Source organism: Bubalus bubalis, chromosome 3 (assembly GCF_019923935.1).
Source record: "Bubalus bubalis isolate 160015118507 breed Murrah chromosome 3, NDDB_SH_1, whole genome shotgun sequence".
NCBI classification, from domain to species: domain Eukaryota; kingdom Metazoa; phylum Chordata; class Mammalia; order Artiodactyla; family Bovidae; genus Bubalus; species Bubalus bubalis.
In genome coordinates this window covers 103823175-103841281 of record NC_059159.1, presented here as the reverse complement: position 1 = coordinate 103841281, position 18107 = coordinate 103823175, and the positions used below count along the sequence as shown (strand labels likewise).

Sequence of the window (18107 nt, the reverse complement as noted above, 5' to 3'; positions counted from 1 at the left end):
AACAAAAGGAAGAATGACCCCTGCTCATTGCAATTAGAGAAAGCCTGCTTGCTGCAAGGAAGAACCAACGCAGCCTAAATTAACTAGTTAATTATAAAATATGCCAAGTACCATGCTACACAGAGAATTCTGCAGTGATCAAGACAGAGAGGTTCCTGAGGATTAAATTCCTGACTCACCTCACCCATAGACACAGGGAATCTACAGCTACAGATGGAACCAATTTCCTCTAATAAAACCCTAAAGGCTGGCTGAGCAACTGCGACATGTTGAACAAACCAGGAACAAAAATACATTAAACTGGGTAGAAGAGACTGCGACACAACCTCACCTTAAACTTCATGCCCAAACCCAACCCCATAATCAGAAGAGAACTCAAAATCCAGAACTACTGCCTGAGGAGCCAGGCTGCCCAACGTTTAACACCTTCGCCTCACAGACAAGCCCTTAAAATATCTAAACCATTTGAAAACCAACAGGAGACACACAAGGCTCTAACAAAACTGAGAAGGACTCCTAAAGGGCTCTCCGCCCCCGGCTCCGTGCAGACTTGAAGTGAACGAGGAGGCTTCTTTTTTTCTATTACAAGCGGCATGGAGTGTTTGGCCCACTCACCTGGGAACTAAGGGCATCCTCTGGGACAGAAGGTAGGCACCATCCCCTCGCTCCAGCGCCAGCGTGATTTTTTTTTTTTTTTTGGTAGGTCTTTCTCTCTTCTTCCTGGCAGGTGCCCCCTTCCTTTGCTGCACTCCTGAGCCAGTATTAACTAGAAGGAAACTTTCACACCTGTCTGGTGCCTGGGTTTGGTGGCTGCGCACTGGGGACATGGCTCAGTCACATGACCGGGGGAGGATGGGGGACTTGCAGTCCTAGACACCACAGGACTGGAATAATGGCGAGACAGTCGTGCTGGGGGGACCGCCCCCAAGGCACTGCACAGACAGCTGACTGAGAGAAACCCCCAGACTTTCCTAGAAGGAGCCCGTTTGCTGGTCTTGGAGCTCTGGCCTAGGGGCACCCTTCCTGCCTCAGGGAACGGAGGCTGGTGATCCCAGCCTTTGAGCTGTGCCTCTCTGCCTCTCTCCAGTTCACCAGTATCACTGGTCTGGCGCCTCATTTTGTGGTTGCCTCCACAGAACCTCAGATTTCCAAGAGAAACCAAGTACAAAAAAAAAAAAAAAAAAAAAAAGAGGTTAGAAACTGTGAACTCATTTCTTTGTACAAAGGGTGAATTTTCCTGAATGTAAATACATAATTCAAAGAAGAAAAAAAATTGAGGCAGGGTATCTTAAGTGTATTAAAATGAATTTTAATAAACTGTTTCAATCTAAGCAAGAAACTTGGGTGCCAAATATCAATGTGAAGTGACACAAAACAAACACATTATGAACATCCAAAAATCTGGATTTACAATGGGCATGTTGACAGCTTTTGAAATTAAACAGCACTCAATCACTAATTTTCTTTGAGGGTAAGATTTGTACCCTGCTGGGCTTATAATTTTGTTTTCTCTTTTTGTGCTGTTCATGTGTAAATATTGCCAATTTCATTTGACACAAAAAGGGAAAACAACTTAATTTTGTTTCTAAGCTAGTGAATGATAGACACCCTAGATGAGGCAGTGTAATATATGCTTCCTGGCAATGATATGAGGTGTGTGTGGCGGGGGGCGGGCGGGGGGTGGGGGGGAGGGAATCAAGTCATTTCAAACGTATTTGTAACAAGGAAACAAATTTATTGATTTTAAAAGACAAGACACCATTTTGTTTTGAAAAACACAAGGAAGCTAGCCTGAGTTCAAGTCTGAAATATTCAGAAAAATCCTACTAATATCTTTAGTATGTTCCAGTCATTTGTTTAAACAACACACTAAAAGTTAATATATATTTTTATAATTATAAAAGTTCCCCAGTTATTGTACAGTACACAATACAAATCGCCCACAAACTATTATTTAGCTCCTGCCAATTTTGAGAGGACATGATATACTAAAAGATTTAGCATTTCTCACAAAAATCACATCAGGAAATACGTATTTACAAAATCAAATACATTATACAAAAAACCATCACATGTTATTCGGTAAAGATGTTTTTAAATAATTAAAAAGTTTATTCAACTGTAGTCCAAAACTGGAAAAGAACATTACATTATCTCACACATACAATCTCTACAAAAGTTGCTTACCTCATTTACATAATATATTCAGTCGATTGTAAAATAAATGTTCAAATATCTCCTAGTGTTACTATGTTTCTGTGCTTGTGGGACTGAATAATGTAATCTGCCACTTACTAAGTGAAATTTAAATGATGGCACTTAAAAAAAAATACAATATTTTAAAAAAACACAATGAAATAAGTTTTACCTAGAAGGTACGAAAGCCCTGAGTGATAGTAAAATTACTGATTGGTAAGCACTACAATTAACCTAATTAAAAGTTTACCACCCCAGGCACAAATTTCCAAGTTTTCTCAAGGCACTCACTTATAGTTTCTGTAACCAACGCATTGGTCACCACCATAGGTCCCAATTGATGATGGAGATGAGAAAAAAATTTGCTTTGGTACAAAAGATGCTTTTTAAACGAATAAAATTCAATACCTCCGTTACTGGGTCATTTAAAATTGTGTTTAGCGGGTTAAAACAAGGCAAGTATTTATTCAAAAGTATTAATTCATTGAAGGAAAAATTTACTTGGTTCTCAACAGTCAATGGGAGTTTTCACTTTTTCTTTTCCTCCCCAGAATCATAATCCCTCTAATAAAGACTTGTCCTCATTACTGAGCTACATAAAAACAATCCTTACCAAAGATTTCATTACTCAGGGCTTCCAATCCCAACATCATAATTCATTTAAAAAAAAAACAAAGGAAAGAAGTGGAGGGGAGGGGAAAGGATCAAATACCAGAACCAAATACGAGACAAAATACATCTTTGAAAATAGGACATATTACCAATTACTTCAAACCAAAAGAAAAAAAAAAACAAAACAGAAATCCTAGGCAGTCACTTTGTAAGTGGCTTTTACTATTTAAGTAAAATTGGTAAACTAAACTCAGGTCTACTGGCACATAAAATCACTAGCAGCAATGATCAAGGCATGCAAACTTAGAAGCATTTACAGTAAATCATCATGAAGAATTCAAAAGAAGAGAGTTAAATTAAAACCCTTTGAGTATTGCATGTTAACACATGAGTAATTTGCATGGTTTGACTTCCTAAACTGCCTAAAAAAAGCAACGTTTACGGCAAACTTGCACTATGCTATGGATGTCCTTTCACCAGACATCAGAATAGGTTACACTCTCTATGAGCGCCTGGCTAGCGCAGCACAAGCACATCTGCAGATGATACAGCTCTCAGGTTCCCTTGAGCAGGGGACAAAGGGGGCCCAGTGCACGCAGAGAGGCCCTTGAACAAAGTCAGCAACTGTGTAAGCACACTGGCATTTACAGATACCAGAAGCAGTAGTCATAGCATCTCCTGACAGATGAGCTTAAAATCAAGTGCCATTCTATCTATATATAATTATTTTGACAAAGTATTAAAGTTTTGGAGCATAGATAAAATTATGCCCTACATGAAATTCCCAAACAATATTTTATGAGAGATCTAACTCCAAATAACTTACCTGCCCCCATAGTTCAGCTTTTCTTTATCCACTCGTTTCTAAGGCTTCACTTACAACTGTACTTTCTAAAGCTAAATAAACAAGATCTTTTGTTCTGTTTGGGGAAAAAAAAATGTAACCCTTTCTTTATCATACCTTTTAAAGGCAATCTAGGTACTTTCAATGTGCAGAGATCAGTAATGACATAGGTCTACAGGCCCATGTATTTGTCCTCCTTTTCTAGAGTCATGATGTGATGCTAGAAAAGTTGATTTTTTTTTTTTTTCTGTAAACAGTACACTTCCTTAGATGGCAGTGAATATTTGGGAATAAATATATCAAGCCCTCTTGAAGAAAATTAAGAGTTGTATATAAAATGCAAGTGTTCAGCATGGAAACACTTTATCTTCCTACCCCCCCTTTAAAAAAACAGCATAATTAGACATTTGGATATAGAGTATATTTTACCGGTCTAAGTCTAAATAAATGATCTGAAAGGCTTTTGTCCCCCATTGTATATCTTACAATGCTCAAAGGGTTAATACAAGGCATTACATTAAAGGGGTTTTCTAATACTAGAACTAAGCACTGAATTAATGCTTCTATTCCAGTTTTTAAAAATCACCAAACTTGCAGAAATACTAGGATTCCATTAATTGATTTGTTCTAACCACACACATGGAGGTTGATCTGATCTAGTGACAAGCCTAATTTTCAGTAGCACTGCATGTCAACCCCTCTCCCCCATGTTCTGGTGTGATTCATACAAATCATAAATTCTAACTTTAGTTTTTTGATGATTATTATTTTTCTCACCAGGAATTTGGAGGAGGGGAGGTTATAACAAAGGTCAATTTATTGTAATATAACCACTGCCTCAAATTGTACACAAAGGTGACTTGCCAAAGTTTTTTACTTTCTACTTGTGTCCACATGAGGAGGACCAACATCACAGTGACCTACACTTTTTTTATACTAATGTTTCAGCACAGCATTATTTTAGACATTTCAAATACATCTGAAGAATTTTTCAATTTGAAAATGCATCACAATTTGCACTTCTAGAGAGTGCGTTCATGTAAAAAGGTTCATGATTACGGTAATGAAACCATATTCAGTCCTGAATGACTTTGACAGCATTCTACAAGAACGTGTTCATTTTTACATGTCTACTACAAATCAAAGGCAGTCCATGATGCACACTACTAATTTTAGGTATGCAGTGTTAAAAATCATTTTCTAAAATTTACTTTTGTTTTTAAAGTACACCATCTAAAGAGAGGTGCATGAACCGTGCTATACAGTACAAGAAAAAGCACAAAAAGGAAAGCAGATTTCTGAAAAGGCAGTAAGACTTATACAGTCAGTCCAAACATAGTTTGGATGAGAATCCTGAAAAAGTGACCAGCCATTTGATATCCAGAGAAAAAATTTTAAATTGGGTCCTATGTTCCAAGGAGATATTTCAGCCATTTCATCCCATTGTTCACTGGCTTTGTGAATGCAAATCTTTTGGGTATGATTCTCAAAGTGTATGTGAAGGTCAAACTATACCCATGATACTCAATACTATTACATGCAAATATCTTTTTAGAAACTTAAAAATAGCCAACATGTCCTCCTCACATTTTTCCTCACTGAAAATCTAGCACTGGGTCTATATAGATACTTTCATGACTAGTAGTTTATTACAATGTCAAGAAATCTTAAGAGGTCCTTAAAATGTGTACTTTCACTCATCAGTAAATCTACTCTGAGAGTGTTACTGTCATAATATTATTTAGAAAAGATAATCGTATCTGTGAATAAAAAAATGAAAAAAAACTCAATGTTTGCTCCAATTTGCTCAACTGTATAAATCACACTTTTATTTTCTAATATATTTCACAATTCAAAGTCAAAATTGTTTAAGCTGTGTGTGTCTTTCTGTGGATTACAGATAACCGGAAATAGCAGAGACCACAGATGTTATTTTATCTATTGGTCAGAACTGCCTGCCCTAGTCCCAAAGAATCAATGTTCCTGTGTTCATAAAAGACATTAGAATATTGTAATATTCATTGAAATGTAACAATATTTGATTCCTCTAATCTGTCCTAATTTAGAACAAACCGTGAACAACTGGAAGAAATGCTGAATCCTGGAGGGTACCCAACCCCTAAATTTCATCAATCTAAACTTGCCCATTATTTATCAGATTCCTCTCATGATACAAATATATCCAACATTAAACAATGATAATAAATATTTAAAATCATTCAATAAACAAGATGAAACCAGTAAATACATTTGGCCCAATATAGATATAATATAGTTCTGGGGGTGGTGAATGGGAAAGTGAAAAAATTCAGAAAGGAGGGTCATAATGAAGAATGATTTTTTCCTTTTTAGATTTTAATTTTACCTGTAAACCTCTTCTAATGCACAATGAAGTAGATACACGTCTTTGCAGCTTTAACGTGTTTTGTTGGTTGCCTTTGTGTGTGTGTGATAGTGCAAATTCATTGCCTTTTGGGGAGGAAAAAGGGGAATGATCATTTAAATGATATTTAAAGAAGGTGATGCTAGGATGCTAGTGAAGACTTTCAAATATGTGAGTTGTATGATACAAAATTTGAATCAATTTAAAAAATTATATCTAAATCATTTAAACTTAAGAAGCTTTGTTGATCTTAGTTATTTGAGTAGTCTAAGGCAATCAGGTAACAGCAGCTGAAATGTACTACGTGTTACCCAATAAGCCATTTGGTATTTTCAATTTAACAGATTAGATTGGCTCACTCTCTCCTTCCCACCCCCCACCCCCACCCTAATAAAACTGAGAAGATAAACCTCTTGAGTTTAACATAGGCCTCATTAATAATCTGTAAATCATTTTGTGCTTTCCCTTTTTTTTGGCTCTGTGTATTTGTATACTATTTATTTTTGCTAATTAGCTTTTTTAGAACTATTTAAATAAATGGATGTGCCTGTTCTTTTTGTTAATAATTTGAGTGCTTAAAAGAACCTCACTTTTCACATAAATTAAAATAGGGATGGGTGTATCCTCTCTGGGATCTCACCTGACTTTGTAGCTGACTCTGGCCCATGGACACTCCTGTGTGCATGGGCACACAGACACGGAGACACACAGAGAAACATTTAGACCGAAAAGATGCACTTCAACAAGTACCTGCTTATTTTGTTAATTTTCTTAAATTATAACTAGATAAGAATGGTCTAAAACATACATGATTTTATGTAACAAAGTTGGTAATTAAAACTAGCCTGCTACTCCACAACAGCAATCTGATCCTTAATCTTTAAGCAATGTGATTTGTAATCAAGTAATCTTCAGCTCTAGGAACAAAAATAAATTCATGGTCACTCAAAGAGGGGAAGTGATTTTTGTCTTTTTGTTTTGCTTAGCTTTCCCTAAATTTCCTTTGAAGAACATGTTACCTGTCCTCACTTCGGCAATCTGAAAACGACAGGCACACCTTGTCAAATGGATTGAAAAGGAATTCACATGAACAAAATAAGCCTTACTAAACCTTAGCTTCAGTTCTGTTTTAAGGCACCATGTAATAGCCGAGGTACGATGATCCCTGATGTACATTCTTCAATGGCACTGGTCCACCCAGCCACCTATCCAAATCCTACAGAATTGGAGATAAGCAGCAGTGCGGTGTGCCAGTTACACTGCCTTCAGGTTCTGTTTAAAATTTAACTCCACGTACTTTAGAAACCAGGAAATATTTTTGAAGGAAATAACGATATGCAGGTTGCTACATTCCTTGCATTCTATAAATTTTCTTTTACAATAGCAGCACATTGAACTACTATTAGGAAAAAGACCTGGAATAAAAGAAAGTCATCCAAATGGAATGGTTTCCTGTATGTCCAGCTCAGCATAAGTAGCGTGTACACTTAAAAAAAAAAAAAAAAAAGAAGTCAAGTCATTTTTTTCAGCTTCAGTATCTAACTATAACAGCCCCACTCAACAGCAGAATGCATCTGTGCAGTGGTCCCAAATACAGAATCAGTAGTCTTTAAACAGAGGAATTGGTATGCAAATAACAGTTAAAATTCAGTGTTTAACGGAAGCTTGCATTAACATGGTTTAATAATTATGTACACAAATTATGTACTTATTAGCATAATCTCTTGCAATTCTGTCATTTACTCTGAACTGATAAATGCACAGCTCAATTTTTCTTCAGAGAAAAATAGATGACCTTCCCAACCCTCTAGCACTATAATAAAAATGCTTTGTATTCTCTCTCCATACTCCAAAATGTTATCAAAATAGTGTCTTGTGGTTCTGTCCGATGAAAAGCACCTTTCAAAAGCAAATTTGATGCATCTGCTGCCAAATGTGCATGCCTCCAGTGTAAATCAAAGAAAATCATTTCTTTTGATATTTCACAGAAGTGCATCTAATTAAAAACTTACACATGAAATCATACACCAAGACTAACAATCAACAATAAAATATTTTAAGCTACAAAAATGTAAATTACTTTTTAATTATAAGAAAACAAAAACATTGACATTAAGTGTTGTAAAAATCCTTCTTGACACCCAAAACTAAGGGAAAAAAAAACTCATTATTAAGAGGCAAATAATTTTGTTTATGTTAAAAAAAAAAAGACCTGGCAAAATACATACACCCATTCCATTTCACAACTCCGAAAAGGTAATGTTCAGCACAGATAGTATTTGACAACAGTCGACCTTCAGGCTTATTAAAATTTCAACTTAAGCCCAATATCAACAGGGTTAATGTTAGCTGGAAAAATACACTTTAATATCCTTTAGACTGCGGTGTAGGTATTTCCTGTAGCGCTGCACTGTCTGATAGTCTGAGTACTTGTGACGATGTGCTCGCTGTGAATTGGATTCAGGAGGCTTGGCTGCACGCCACTCTCAAGAACGGGCTGCATGCAACCCACCGGAAACGCCTGGTTCAGCTCCGTTTTCTCTCTTTTGGCTTGAGGTTCTGAAGAGTCATCTAATTCCTCATCCATTTCACTTTCCACTTCACTGCCTTCATCTGCACAAACAAATAATACCAAGACTAGTACTAGAAGACAAACTGGAAAAGAGCAATCCACACATGCTTTAGAAACACTTTAATACAGCACATTAGGAAAGCAACTCCTTAGCCCTTCTTGGAGGACAAAGCTTGTGCGTTTTCCCTTTCAATGGATTCTACCTGTGTCAGCACCCTATTCTTTCAAACACAGCAAAGGTACTTTATTCTTGACCTGTTTGTGGCTCTTACCTTTAATAGTTCTTCTAAGAAGACCTCTGGAGTTTCCTAAAGTTTTACATTAAATAGTAGCATAACTTGTGTCATTATTTTGGTACACTATGCTGGTTTGCAGGGAATGTACTGAGCTCAAAAATGCTAACTTAAAAAAAAAAAGGAAGCAAGAAAAAATTACAGTTTCTTCTGAAGACCTACACTAGATATAAATTTCATCTGTGCTGATGTTAACACAGATAGGAACTATGTTGATTCACAAAATAACTACAGCATATATCAGCAGGGGCTGTGTATACACCTTCTGTGCACATGAATGTTGTCGATCACAATATTAATTAGATCCTTAACTTTCCTTACAAAACATTATGAAGACTGAGGCACAGTATCAGATTTAAAACGCACAGTGAATTTCCTTCCTAGCAACACTGATAGTCTCTGTTAATAGCTGGTATTCATTTCTGGAAATTAGGTGTATTAAGTAGTCACTATTACCTTCATATTTTAATACATTCTATATTAACTAAAACATTGTTATAATGGAATACTATTTAATTTTTTCCAGCATGTGCTATTAAAATTCAAAAGCACAGCAGAGAGAGAAAATGGTCACACACAGCTTTACTACTGTGTAAGATTCTCCTTAGAGGAGTGGAGAGAATACCTCTTCATGAGCACTAATTTTTAAACAGCTAGGGATATATTTCTGCTTGAGAAATCTTTTTATTGTAAATTCACTGGTGGTGCAGTGGTTAAGACTCTGCACTTTCACTGCTGGGGGCCTGGGTTTGATCCGTGGTTGGGGAACTAAGATCCCACAAGCTGTGAAGTGCAGCTGGAAAAAAACCTCTTTTTTACTTCATCTTTAATATGTTTTATTGTTTACCCTTCCCCCACAAAACAAAGCCCACATATAATTACACCAAAACCTCATTTATAAATAAAATAAATCTATACTTACTCTTAGATATTTTTACTTTTTATGGTGACTTGTATTAACAGAATTAGATGTCCATTACATTCTATGGCATGTTACGTATAATGAGTGTGTAACTAGTAACTGGAAAAGTCAGATGGACTCTTTCTAAGGGGTGTTGAGGCTAGTTTTACCCTTTGAGGGCACACCTGCATAAGTTCTGCTAATACAGCTCTCAACATAAATGGGCTCCTTGACTTTTCTCCTTTTCCTATCAACTGGTGCAAAGACGGCTCCACAGAGAAATGATGAGGAATAACAGAGCCTCCATATGTGGTTGTGCAGGTTGAACAGTGTGTGGCTGCCAGGAGCAACATTTCTGGGAATGCTGCTGCTAAGTCACTCAGTCGTGTCCGACTCTGTGCGACCCCAGAGACAGCAGCCCACCAGGCTCCCCCATCCCTGGGATTCTCCAGGCAAGAACACTGGAGTGGGTTGCCATTTCCTTCTCCAATGCATGATAGTGAAAAGTGAAAGTGAAGTCTCTCAGTCGTGTCCGACTCTTAGCGACCCCATGGACTGCAGCCCACCAGGCTCCTCCATCCATGGGATTTTCCAGGCAAGAGTACTGGAGTGGGGTGCCATTAAAAAGGTTGATATTAGGTGTATCGACTAGAAATGATATCTGTACTGCATTAAGCAATATACGGAGAAGTTCTCTTTGACGAGGCAAGATATCCTGGCTCACCTACTTTATCCAGTTACCTTTTGCCTCTGGAAAATGGACTTGATGATAACATTGCAGTTTGTCAGAAAATATCCAAAGGTCTGGAGGGCTGCAGGAGAGGACTACATTCCATAGACATTTGCTTCAATAAGAGGATCTGGTGGTTTAGATGGTAAAGAATCAGCCTGCAATGCAGGAGACCCATCGATCCCTGGGTTGATCCCTCAGTTGGAGAGATCCTCTGGAGAAGGGAATGGCTACCCATTCCAGTATTCTTGCCTGCAGAACCCCACGGACGGAGGAGCCTGGTGGGCTATAGTCCATGGGGCCCCAAAGAGTTGGACATGACTGAGCAACTAATACTTTGATTTTCATGATACTTTTGTGGTTTTATATATATAAACAAAAGTAGGTCTGGAAGGATCTTCTCATTACATTCTGAATGTTTAAATTCAGAAGTCCCTTAGGCTTTTGACTATGAAGTTTTCACTTTCTATACTTTCTAATTCTCTGCATTATTTGAAATCTTTCTACAGAGCTAATATTACTTCCATTATCTGGACAAAATTAAATTCTCATTTTATGTCAAAAAACCCACAAAAATTTCTTAGAAGATTTCACATTCAAGCCTTGGGTTCTGAATATGCTAGTGTGGTTATGTCTCAAGAAGAGTCTAGTTGGGAGTGAATGGGACCAGCAGAGCCACCCAGGAAGGAGAGGGCAAGTCACACTGCTTCTTGGCTCCGTCTCTACCAACTTTTCTGTGACTAGAAAATAGTGCCAAAATAATAAATGAGGCAGAAGTTAAAAAAAAAAAAATCATTTCAAGCAGGCAGGCAAGTGGAGAGAGAGTGGGACGCCCTGAAACAGGCCATGGGGCGAAGGACAGAACAAACTCTAGTGTTCGAGACCACCCTGCTTCAGGTCCACTCATGAGTGACAGGGCTCTTTTGGACAGGCTACACAGGAGCACAAAAGCCCTTTCTCTAGTTCCCACAGACATTTTAAACTTCTATAGAGACTAAAGATAAAATTCAAGTCTTTATAGAAAGACTTCTATAAAATTCAAGATATTCCCTAGGAACCTACTTGAAGTCATGGGAATTTGGAACAAAAGAACGAAAACTAGGTGCTACTGAAGTTTATTAAAGACTTTGGTTCAACACTTGACAAAGAAGACTGGCTGCCAGTCAGTGTCTGGCCCAGAAGCAACATTCCTAGGACACCTCCAGGTACCCTGGGATGAAACCCCTGAATCTGAATTAGCAGGCTTTATCAGTGCATCATCAGGGTTGTCTTATGTTGGACCTGGGTTTCAACAGCTACACTTCCTGCTCTGAAATGACAAACTGGCCTCATCATTGATTTACTTTTCTGATGTTTCTTCAGTTAATCCTAAATAATATATATTTGCAGCTATTTTATAGGGGCTATCATTTTCTACTTTTCCTGTTTTGCTATTATTGAGCTATGATGCATATTATTAAAATGGGAATTGAGGTGTACATGGTTAACAAATAGTGACAGGCGTTTAATGTGGGAGTGACATTGATTCACATGGGACTTTCCCGGCATGTGACTGTCTCCCACCACCAGGAAGGCTCGGAGGCTGAGCGCTGAGGACCCTGGTGCAGAATGCTGCAGAGCACAGCACAGCACCTTGTGTGTAGATTTCCCACATCCTTCCTCATGCCTCAGTTTCCCCACTGGCTCTGTCCTGGAAGGGCTAATGGTATAGCTCTTCCCAGTCTTTGTATACTTTGACTCCAAAACTCAATTCCTTAAACCTCAAGATGTCTTCACTTTGTGTGTGTGTGTGTGTTTTAAGAATGGTGTACACTTTCTGCACTGCTTACTTATTAGAAATTTTACATTAAAATAAAATCCGAGTTAGAATTTTTTTTCAGGAGTGTTTGTTTCTATTCCAACCTCATTTTCCCTTGAGCCCTTCTCCTTTTACTCTGGTGTCATAGGTTGTGAGTTTCTTAAGAATTATATATTGGGTTGTCATATTAGAATGGCAACGCTAATATGAAAATTCAAGAAGTATATATGTTACTTCCCTAATACTGATTGTGCTTTTATAGTAAACTTCATTGCTATCTCTGAGTTCTCTTTCTACTGAAAAGTATGAATTAGTGACTTGGGTAAGCTGAAGAATCTTTTTCTTGCCGAGTGGGCCTTGAATAAAAATATTTGACCCAATTTTATCACTTTTCTCCAGGACTTCGGTGAAGGCCAGAAAGAATTTCTTGTTACTTGTATAATCAACTGCAGGCAAAAAGTCAAGAAGAGTTTAAACTGCATTTAAATTCAATTTTTGCACTTAATATACATAACATAAAGAAAGCATAGAACTGGAGAAATAGTGAAGTATTTCAAAAGATACAACTGTCACATTCATCAAGGATTCTATGCCATTTCTATAAAATGGAAATGTATGTGTACATATACTTTATATATGTACATATACTACATTTTCCTCTGAGAACTTCTTACTCAAAAAAAGTCCTTAAAAATGTACATTATTTTCAATTCTTACCTTTATCCAGATTTCCAGGAGACACAGCATTTAAATCACCAAACTGCAAAACAATAGTCATTTGTGCAACAGTTACTACCAGGTGGAATAAAATAATATTCTAAGAGACTGTAGTAAAAATACCACAATATGACTTTTTAAAAGTCTACACTCGTGACCATTTTGATCTCTAACTACATGGGTCACCTAATTTTCCAATCAAACCTGTCGAATTTGAACAGTTTAAATTGTGTCACAATTTAGCTGTCTTAGCCTCTTCACAAAAGGATAACAATTTTCTCTGCCTTCCATGCTCCATTTTACTTTTCATTAGTTGAACTCAGCAGTGAAGAAATAGGGGCCTGGCTGACCTGGATGAAGATGGATGTGGTAGAATAAATTTGGAAACGCTCTGATGAAGCAGGATGCATCAGCTCCACCCCCCTTAACTCCCAAGAGTCCACCAGGAGTCTACATTACAGAAATGTGGTCCAGCCACATGTTTGAACTCTGCTTTTTGAGTTTTTATTAGTAGGAGTGAAAAACAATAGGAGCCCCAACAACTGAGAGTATTTATTTTTACAAAGCCTTTGAGACTTCTTATAATTTGATCTTTTTATTTACTAAGATACAGGGTCCCAAATTAAAAAAGAAAGGCATTGTTACTAATGCAACAAAAAAAGGGCTTAAAACAACATGGAACAATTAATAATATTCAGCTTAGGCTTTATTTTCTACCTTGGTTCGAAAGCTTAATGATATTTTTACACTGAAAAAATAAACTTTGAGATTCTCAGGATGAACAAATATGGATACACTGAATAAAAAACTGAAGAGCAGAGGTAACGAAGCTATTCAGAAAAAGCTGAAGTGAAATCTCATAGCACCTGTTTTTCAAATGGTAAACATTACTTTTTTGAAAGCTGAAGATTCAGAATAAGTCATTATTAGAAATTCAGATTTCTCAAAAAGCTTAGAAAGGGTAAGAGAAATTCTACTTACATTTGGAAGTTTGCTTATAAAAAGTTCCGTGATAGTATTTTTTTCACCTACAAAGTATGTCTACAAAGTAATAAAACTAATCTTATTTTGCAAACATACACACATTATTAATTTTTACCTAGACATGTATTGTTCTTCATAGTAGCTACCTTAGGAGCCTCCACATTTATTCCAAGTTTTATGATTCTGGAATTCCTCTTTGATAATCAATGTCAAGAGTTAGTTTATGTATCATTCAAGAAAGCCCATCTTGTTGTTTTTACATCAAACAATCACACCAAATACTCTGCATTTTCTTCACTGTGTTTGATCTAAGATGATTTTTGATTACTCATCAAAGTCAAATGCATCTCTACCACAATTCTGGATATCCAAAATAATGTGTCATCTTGCTCTTTATTATTTCTTAACAGGTTTGGAGGCAGTTTTAAAAAACGGCATTCCACAACATTGTAAGCCATGAGGGTATGACCAGAATAAATGTGTAGCCTCCCTAGGTGACTGCTTTGAAAGGGGCAAGCCCTCCTGGATGCATAACTCTCAGCATGTTTGTTTGAAAGACTGCCCCATCGCCTTACAGTTATATCCCTTGGGCAGTAAACACAAAATCGCAAGTACTGAACTGTTGTTTTTAAGTTGTTCCCGTTCACATGGCTCAGAACCTTATGCTAGTCTAAATAAACACCACAGTTTAAATTATATGGGATTTCTTGAACTAGAGAATAGAAGTACTAAAATCACAACAGGATTTTCTTTACCTATTTTTGGTATTTCAAAATGGATTAAAGACCTAAACGTAAGACCAGAAACTATAAAACTCCTAGAGGAGAACATAGGCAAAACACTCTCCGACATACATCACAGCAGGATCCTCTATGAACCACCCCCCAGAATATTGGAAATAAAAGCAAAAATAAACAAATGGGACCTAATTAAAATTAAAAGCTTCTGCACATCAAAGGAAACTATTAGCAAGGTGAAAAGGCAGCCTTCAGAATGGGAGAAAATAATAGCAAATGAAGCAACTGACAAACAACTAATCTCAAAAATATACAAGCAACTCCTACAGCTCAACTCCAGAAAAATAAATGACCCAATCAAAAAATGGGCCAAAGAACTAAACAGACATTTCTCCAAAGAAGACATACAGATGGCTAACAAACACATGAAAAGATGCTCAACATCACTCATTATCAGAGAAATGCAAATCAAAACCACTATGAGGTACCATTTCACACCAGTGAGAATGGCTGCGATCCAAAAGTCTACAAGCAATAAATGCTGGAGAGGGTGTGGAGAAAAGGGAATCCTCTTACACTGTTGGTGGGAATGCAAACTAGTACAGCCACTATGGAGAACAGTGTGGAGATTCTTTAAAAAACTGAAAACAGAACTGCCTTATGATCCAGCAATCCCACTGCTGGGCATACACACTGAGGAAACCAGAAGGGAAAGAGACACGTGTACCCCACTGTTCATCGCAGCACTGTTTATAATAGCCAGGACATGGAAGCAACCTAGATGTCCATCAGCAGATGAATGGATAAGAAAGCTGTGGTACATATATCCAATGGAGTACTACTCAGCCATTAAAAAGAACACATTTGAATCAGTTCTATTGAGGTGGATGAAACTGGAGCCTATTACACAGAGCGAAGTAAGCCAGAAAGAAAAACACCAATACAGTATACTAACGCATATATATGGAATTTAGAAAGATGGTAACAATAACCCTGTGTACAAGACAGCAAAAGAGACACTGATGTATAGAACAGTCTTATGGACTCTGTTGGAGAGGGAGAGGGTGGGAAGATTTGGGAGAATGGCATTGAAACATGTATAATATCATGTATGAAATGAGTTGCCAGTCCAGGTTCGATGCACGATACTGGATGCTTGGGGCTGGTGCACTGGGACGACCTAGAGGGATGGTGTGGGGAGGGAGGAGGGAGGAGGGTTCAGGATGGGGAGCACATGTATACCTGTGGCAGATTCGTTTTGATGTTTGGCAAAACTAATACAGTGTTTGAGGTTTAAAAATAAAATAAAATTTTAAAAAAAATAAATAAATATTTTAGGACTATACATAGAGAATGCTCAAAGCTGAAATGTCGATATGTTATTTCTATTTGACACACAGAACTAGAGTTTTATTTCTTGTAAATGAGTACTTAACAACACTTAGGACCCCATACTGGAAACAAGTTGGCACTGATGAATCTAAGCATACATCTATACCTATAAAAAGTGAACACACCATTTGTTTTTGATAAATCTTGAGAAGTTTTTTGAAATGAAATTATTCCTGCTACTGGTGATCAATAATACCATGCAAAGTGGCTAAAACCAAACTCTGGACACATCTGAAAATTTTTCTTCAAAATAAACACTGCTTTTTAGTTGCTACTTAACTGAAAATATGACATCTTAATATAAATATTTTTCTTGAAAATTTCTGCTTAATTTGAATGAATGTATCTGATTACTGGGCTTCCCTGGTGGCTCAGACAGTAAAGAATCTGTCTGCAGTGCAGGAGACTCAGGTTCCCAGGTGGCGCTAGTGTACAGAGCGCCAGGTACACAGCGCTAGGTACAGAGCCCAGCTGCCAATGCAGGAAGCAAAAGAGGCACAGGGGCTTTGATCCCTGGGTTGGGAAGATCCCCTGGAGGAGGGCATGGCAACCCACACTAGTATTCTTGCTTGGAGAATCCCATGGACAAAGGAGCCTGGCAGGCTACAGTCCATAGGGTCACAAAGAGTCCAACACGACTAAAGTGATGACTTAGCATGCACGCACACATATCTGATTACTCAGGATGATAAAAACAAAAACCCAAACAACTGAAATCTCTGTGATTGTTATGCTCATTAGTAAATAAATATTTGCACACTCAATGCTGCAGGCTCATGACCACGTACTATGGGGGACAATGTACCAATAATAATAATAATCTCTGAGACACTGCCAATGCCTCTAGGTGTCTCTGGGATTAATTACAAAGTTAATCTCAGGATAGATTTAAAATAAAAATCTTGTGAATAAGAGATTTTAATATCTCTATATAGTGCAAGGTAAAGGCTTTTATATGCATTTTATGGGTGAGGAAACAATATACACATATTAAGGAAAAAAATCACTTTAATCTTATAGATAGACTAAGATTAGGAAAATCAGTTCATTCACTCAGGATTCAAAAAATATTTACTAAGAGCTTACTATGTGCTAGACACTCTGCTGGCCAGTTCCAGTCAGGTTAGTCTGGAAATACTCCCTCTTTCTGAAGGTGAATATCAAAAGTTGCTTATGTTGGAAAGGACAGGTGGTTTAGCCAAAAATGGAGGCAGCCTGGGAAACCTTCAGGAAGGTTTTAAAAGTACAGGGTTATTAGAAAGGGAAGTTAATTGCAGGGGGAATTGGAGTGAGCAGTGGGTAAAGTAGCAGGAAGGGAAGGGAGGCAGGGAAGACTGAGGGTGGGCATAAGGAAGACAGAATCCCAGATGGGAGAGAGACACATGGACCTAAATGAGGCTAGCACAAACCGGAAAGAGTAGAGGAGGAGAGACATGATACAGATGAAAAAATGGAGGTTGGCAAGAAGGTCCAGAGATTGGTGTAAACCTATGCTTCAGAAATCAGAAAAACTGTTACTGCTTTCTAATTTCCCTTGCTGCACAGGGGACTGGAGGGGACTGCTATTCACTGAGGTGACATCTTAACAATTCATAAAGTACTGTCATGGTTTAGTAGGTGGTTGGTTTCCTCTCAAATACAAGGGTGTCAAATATCACCTTCTCTGTGTCACTTCCTCAGAGAGCCTTTTCCTCACAATCTTACTTAAGTATCACTGCCTCACAAAACGGAGAAGGCAATGGCACCCCACTCCAGTACTCTTGCCTGGAGAATCCCATGGACGGAGGAGCCTGGTAGGCTGTAGTCCATGGGGTTGCTAAGAGTCGGACACGACTGAGTGACTTCACTTTCACTTTTCACTTTCATACATTGGAGATGGAAATGACAACCCACTCCAGTGTTCTTGCCTGGAGAATCCCAGGGACGGGGGAGCCTGGTGGGCTGCTAT

The 18107-nt window shown here is 37.7% G+C and overlaps 1 protein-coding gene across 6 annotated transcripts in view; it reads right to left on the bottom strand.

The window, feature by feature from the left end:
- Positions 1-1711: 1711 nt before the first annotated feature.
- The window catches only part of RFX3 (regulatory factor X3), a 342491-nt gene continuing 326095 nt past the window's right edge, over positions 1712-18107 (bottom strand). For 4 of the 6 annotated variants that reach the window (XM_025281551.3, XM_025281552.3, XM_044939910.2 and 1 more), the window contains 2 exons: positions 13047-13089; positions 10834-12775 (listed from right to left, as the gene is read on the bottom strand). In XM_025281551.3, coding sequence (XP_025137336.3) covers positions 12531-12775; positions 13047-13089 — 288 coding nt within the window. In that variant the 3' untranslated portion in view covers positions 10834-12530. Of the gene's footprint in view, positions 8649-10832; positions 12776-13046; positions 13090-18107 lie in introns of those variants that run through there. The other 2 variants (XM_044939911.2, XM_044939912.2) reach the window with 2 other exon arrangements.